Genomic DNA, 5,831 nt, shown 5'->3' on the forward strand with positions numbered 1-5,831 from the left:
GACTATTTTCTGTTCCCTAATCTCAAAAAATGGCTTGGCGGTAAGAGATTTGCGGACAAAGAAGTAATCGACGAAGCTGTAAATGGTTATTTTGAGGAGCTTGACGAATCAGTCTATAGAGATGGCATTAATAGACTGGAACACCGCTATGAGAAATGTATCAGCCTTGGAGATTATGTTGAGAAATAAAAAAAAAAATTTTTAAAAACCTTGTTTTTCTTGGTCAGGCCGGAAACTTATCAATCCACCCTCGTACATAAAGTTACTTTTCCAATATCAAAATTGTGTTTTCTTACATAAAAATTTATGACAGTAAAGTCGTTCCATTTGCAATAAACACGATATTTAAAGGAATATGTGCAGTATGTCCCATTTGCGTACAAGAAACTTTTCGTCCCACTTGCGTACACCTCTACACCAATAGGTATCTATTATTTCATCTAAAAACCGTGAAGTACTACTTGTGTACGGTGGTCGGGACGTTTTTCTCTTAATTAATGGAAGCAACTTCCTCATTGATTAGTGTTTATGGAGAAAGGTACAAGAATTTGGTCTTGGATTAAATTTAATCGCCTAATATTTTATAACCTTTATGTACATAATTTGCAAAGTTTTCTCGGTTAGTTGTTATAAATTCAATGTTAATAGTTTTTACTCGACACTTTTGTCGGTTTGCAGAAAGTTTTCCGATGCTCCGAAAACGCGACGTTAACTTTTAGTTGAAGATATTTGAAAAAGGGTCGAAACTAATCTAGCTCCCATCGACATTAAGTCGTTCAATTTCGACACCAACCTTCCCTCTAATCTAGTTGCGCTTCCTCTGATCCCCTAATGTAAAAAGTTGCAGCCTTTTTGCGATCTCATGGCAATTAAGCTTCCTTATCAGCAGGCACTTTCTCAAATATTAAAATAGATAGACGTCCGACAGAGGGAGGCTTTTCGACGAGAAAGGAAAAACGATCCTGCAATCGGTGGGACCACTCCCGTCCGTCCCTTCCATCTAATTTCATCCTCCATCTTCTCAAATTTCCGGCAGAAACGTTAATGGCCTATATAATTCTGATTTGATGTCGGATAAACGGTCGAACCTTATCCAATTCATAGACATCTGTTTTATATAAACATACAATCGATGTGTGCCTCTTTACTGACCAAGATAATCCTTATCTATTAATATCTTGGTACATAATAAGGTCTTTGTCTAATACAAATATAAGCAGATGATAATGTACTGTTCAGAATTGTAAAAATATCATGTAACTTCGGCTTGGTCAAAAATTTATCGAAACTATTAATGTGGCGTGCTGATGAGACCCAACAAGTTCGAAATCACTATCCACTTAATGGTTCTTATTGGTTTTATTTTATTTTCTAATTAGTATTAATATTAATGCCTACTGAGTTTTTTATTGAAGTTTGACTGAAATAATAGATAACTAAATTTTTACCTTCCGTCTTTAATGAATTATTGTCCATTTGCATGCACCTACAGCAGTTTTGTCAAAGACAGAAGTAGGTTGTTTTTAACCTTTTCTTCACTGAACATTCGGAAAATGGTTAAAGGCACGCATGCTAGTTTAATTTTTACGTTCCAAAATTATTTTTTATACCTTTTCTAATATACATAAAGTTACTTTTCCAATATCAAAATTGTGTTTTCTTACATAAAAATTTATGACAGTAAAGTCNAGGATAGGAAAGAGTGGAGGTACGTGTCCAACCAGTCTTAGGACTGATGACATGATGATGATGATGATGATGATAATTACGATTACGATAATTATTATTAGAATCGTATTACCAGAAATTGACATGATTTATGTGCGATTAATTTTGTTCTTGTTATTTTTAGATCACGTACGAGAATTTAGTTGTGGAAAGCTTTACTATCGCACTTTTTACGCAGATGAAGACAGTGATTCCCTTTACGTCGGTTCTATGTAAGTAATAATTAAATTTCGCTGTAGTTTTTGCAATTAAAAAGAGATTGATTTTTCTTTTGAAATAAACAATTGAAAAATAACATTCACTAAATATATTTATATTGAATCTTGACAAATTCGTTTCAACCTACAAGGTCATCTTCGGAAGAAGGTGTTATTTCAAAAGAAAAGTCAATATGATCAACTTTCATATAGTAAAGGCCAACTCCATAGAATTTTTCAATAAAAAGAGATTGTTAAAAATGAATATCAGTGAAGAAGTTTTTACAAATTTGCAATTAAAAACATTTCTAAAATTCATTTTGCTACATACAAATACGACCTCACATTAATGCTGCTTTTTTTAACGTATTCACCAAAACCAACATTAAAGTTGACCAGTAACTGAAAAGTTTGTTCTTTCATTTTTTTTTAACAACGTTTTAATATTTGAAGAAACCTCACAACAAGAGGGCGAAACGCATATAATATTGACTGTGTTAATAAAGTGTTCGTTGCCTTCAACTTGGCTCTAGATTTAATTAAATAATGCGTAAAATATCAAATATTTACGGTATTTTCAATCATTAAGTTAAATAAACTTTTCCCGATAGGGTTTTAATTTCCCTTTCCGGTTATTTTACTTGTTCTAATTAATTTTAATCTAAATAAACAATCTGCAAATGGTAAATGGGCCTAAATGGGAACGGGAAAACATTTTCCACCGATACAGATTGCTTAAAAACAAAGCACCCGCTGAAATAAGCCCGAAAAGCAGCAGCACATTGATTTCTTTTATACAAGAGCCGATTCAGTTGGTAAATAAACAAAAACTAAGGGCTGAATTTGGATATCCCTGCTCTTTAGATTAATTAACAGATAAGTTCACCCTCCCTCATTTCGTGAGGGGTAGCAACTCACTGAATTTACTACTGCAGCTTATGTTTTCGGCATGTTTACAATCAATCTCAAAGTTTGCTCTTTACTGGGCGTATACTTATGTACATACATGTATGAATACCTACAACCGAATTGAGAATTATAACAGTGGCGGCTCATGAACTGGCATTGAATTAATTTTCAAATGTTTAAAATTACAGCAAACACTTTTCTGTGAATAAAACAATAAATAATTAAATCAGAGGAATAAAGGTCAACTAAAGGATGTGTAATATACATATATAAGTTGGGTCTGAACGTATTTATTGAAATTAATACGAATGTCAACTTGAAATATGACTAACTCCGAATTTCGGATGTGTGATCCAACAAGTTTCAGGTGAAATACAATTTCAGTAATGTTGTGGATATGAAATTTCGGATCTGGACATGGATGGGGACATATGTACATATGAATAATATTACACCGATTTCAGATACGATTATGAATATGAAATTATTTCGGATTATCCGATAGTTTCAGTAACACATTTTCGATTTTTAAGGAATTGTAAAAGAAAAATGCAACTAAATAATGATTTCACCTTATTTCTAGATTATTATTACAACAATCGTAGAAAAAAGCAATTAATTTATACAGTTACGAACCTTTATAACATCCCTGAAAAACTCTGAGCCATCTGAAGCTCATGTAATAAAACTGTCAACAATAGACTGCTTTTGATCATGCCCAAGCGCAATTAAAAATTTCTGGCACCATTCAAACGAAACTCGTTTTATATTATTATGTACCTGTTCCTACAAAGCTTAAAATAGTTTAAAAACATTCAAAAGGGTGTATCTAATCGAATTCCACTACTCTGTTGTATCGAAACATTTTTGCTGAAGTTCAGCTACAAAGATAAACTCAACAAGAGTTACTGTCCCTTAACATTGTCACTAAATAAAACCAGGGCCGTCCTTCTTATCTCTGCGGGTATTACCTATTCGGCAAAATAAATCTTAAATCTTCTAGATGTTTTATTACTTCAGCCGCGACTTTAGACGGCTCAGAGTTTAGGTATGAGGTATAATCTATAATACTGGGGCCAGTTAAAAATTCTATGCGATGAAATTGTAAACATATTTTAATAGCTCTCTCAGACGAGCAAAAATAAGACCTAGACGAAACCAATACAGCCTTGGTTTTTCTTTTTGATAGTGCATTTTGGACTTCATTTTTTTTTGTGTTTATTTGAGGACATTATTGAAACTATTGTTATTCAATTCTGTATTACAAACCCACTATAGCAATAAAAATAAATTCTAAATCCTAACGCAATTTGATTATATTTATTTACATAAAAATCTAATTAATTTATTTCATTTGTGAGCATCTTTCTATTAATGAACATTACTTTTTATTTTGGATTTAGTCTTGTTCATTTAATCCTGGTTTTGGTCGTGCGAAGATAGATAAGTCTCAGGTCTTGCTAAATATGCAAGACTAAGACAAGATAAGACTAAGGCCGAAAACCAAGATTAATTTTTCTCATGACTACTCAGAATATTTTCAAATAATATCGTAACTTATTATCAAACTGAAGACCTACAAAAAATTAATTGAAGCTGTGTGCATACGTATTCGCGTTTGCTAAATTAACGATTAAATTTAATCGCCTAATATTTTATAACCTTTATGTACATAATTTGCAAAGTTTTCTCGGTTAGTTGTTATAAATTCAATGTTAATAGTTTTTACTCGACACTTTTGTCGGTTTGCAGAAAGTTTTCCGATGCTCCGAAAACGCGACGTTAACTTTTAGTTGAAGATATTTGAAAAAGGGTCGAAACTAATCTAGCTCCCATCGACATTAAGTCGTTCAATTTCGACACCAACCTTCCCTCTAATCTAGTTGCGCTTCCTCTGATCCCCTAATGTAAAAAGTTGCAGCCTTTTTGCGATCTCATGGCAATTAAGCTTCCTTATCAGCAGGCACTTTCTCAAATATTAAAATAGATAGACGTCCGACAGAGGGAGGCTTTTCGACGAGAAAGGAAAAACGATCCTGCAATCGGTGGGACCACTCCCGTCCGTCCCTTCCATCTAATTTCATCCTCCATCTTCTCAAATTTCCGGCAGAAACGTTAATGGCCTATATAATTCTGATTTGATGTCGGATAAACGGTCGAACCTTATCCAATTCATAGACATCTGTTTTATATAAACATACAATCGATGTGTGCCTCTTTACTGACCAAGATAATCCTTATCTATTAATATCTTGGTACATAATAAGGTCTTTGTCTAATACAAATATAAGCAGATGATAATGTACTGTTCAGAATTGTAAAAATATCATGTAACTTCGGCTTGGTCAAAAATTTATCGAAACTATTAATGTGGCGTGCTGATGAGACCCAACAAGTTCGAAATCACTATCCACTTAATGGTTCTTATTGGTTTTATTTTATTTTCTAATTAGTATTAATATTAATGCCTACTGAGTTTTTTATTGAAGTTTGACTGAAATAATAGATAACTAAATTTTTACCTTCCGTCTTTAATGAATTATTGTCCATTTGCATGCACCTACAGCAGTTTTGTCAAAGACAGAAGTAGGTTGTTTTTAACCTTTTCTTCACTGAACATTCGGAAAATGGTTAAAGGCACGCATGCTAGTTTAATTTTTACGTTCCAAAATTATTTTTTATACCTTTTCTAATATACATAAAGTTACTTTTCCAATATCAAAATTGTGTTTTCTTACATAAAAATTTATGACAGTAAAGTCGTTCCATTTGCAATAAACACGATATTTAAAGGAATACGAGGGTGGATTGATAAGTTTCCGGCCTAACCAAGAGATGACGCCACTAGGCCTACCTTGAGGTGACATTCTATAGTACCATCCTTGGATAGCTTGTAGCTATAGTTTCAGCCCGATCTCCTTGCTAGTGTAGGTTTGACAGCACGCTGAACAAGACGCCTCTGTGGTTTTCGTAAAAATGGAAAAGCAGGAAAATCGT

General features: G+C 33.1%; 2 protein-coding genes across 2 annotated transcripts in view; one reads left to right on the forward strand and one right to left on the reverse strand.

Moving 5' to 3' along the window:
• LOC108738285 overlaps positions 1–5,831 on the reverse strand; it is a 110,226-nt gene that overhangs the window by 47,631 nt on the left and 56,764 nt on the right. The gene's annotated exons all lie outside the window — the stretch shown is intronic.
• The window catches only part of LOC108738276 (semaphorin-2A), a 93,215-nt gene that overhangs the window by 18,162 nt on the left and 69,222 nt on the right, over positions 1–5,831 (forward strand). The window contains exon 2 of the mRNA XM_025976368.1: positions 1,853–1,940. Coding sequence (XP_025832153.1) covers positions 1,853–1,940 — 88 coding nt within the window. The remainder of the gene's footprint in view (positions 1–1,852; positions 1,941–5,831) is intronic.

Source organism: Agrilus planipennis, unplaced genomic scaffold (genome assembly GCF_000699045.2).
Source record: "Agrilus planipennis isolate EAB-ADULT unplaced genomic scaffold, Apla_2.0 scaffold186, whole genome shotgun sequence".
NCBI classification, from domain to species: Eukaryota; Metazoa; Arthropoda; class Insecta; order Coleoptera; family Buprestidae; genus Agrilus; species Agrilus planipennis.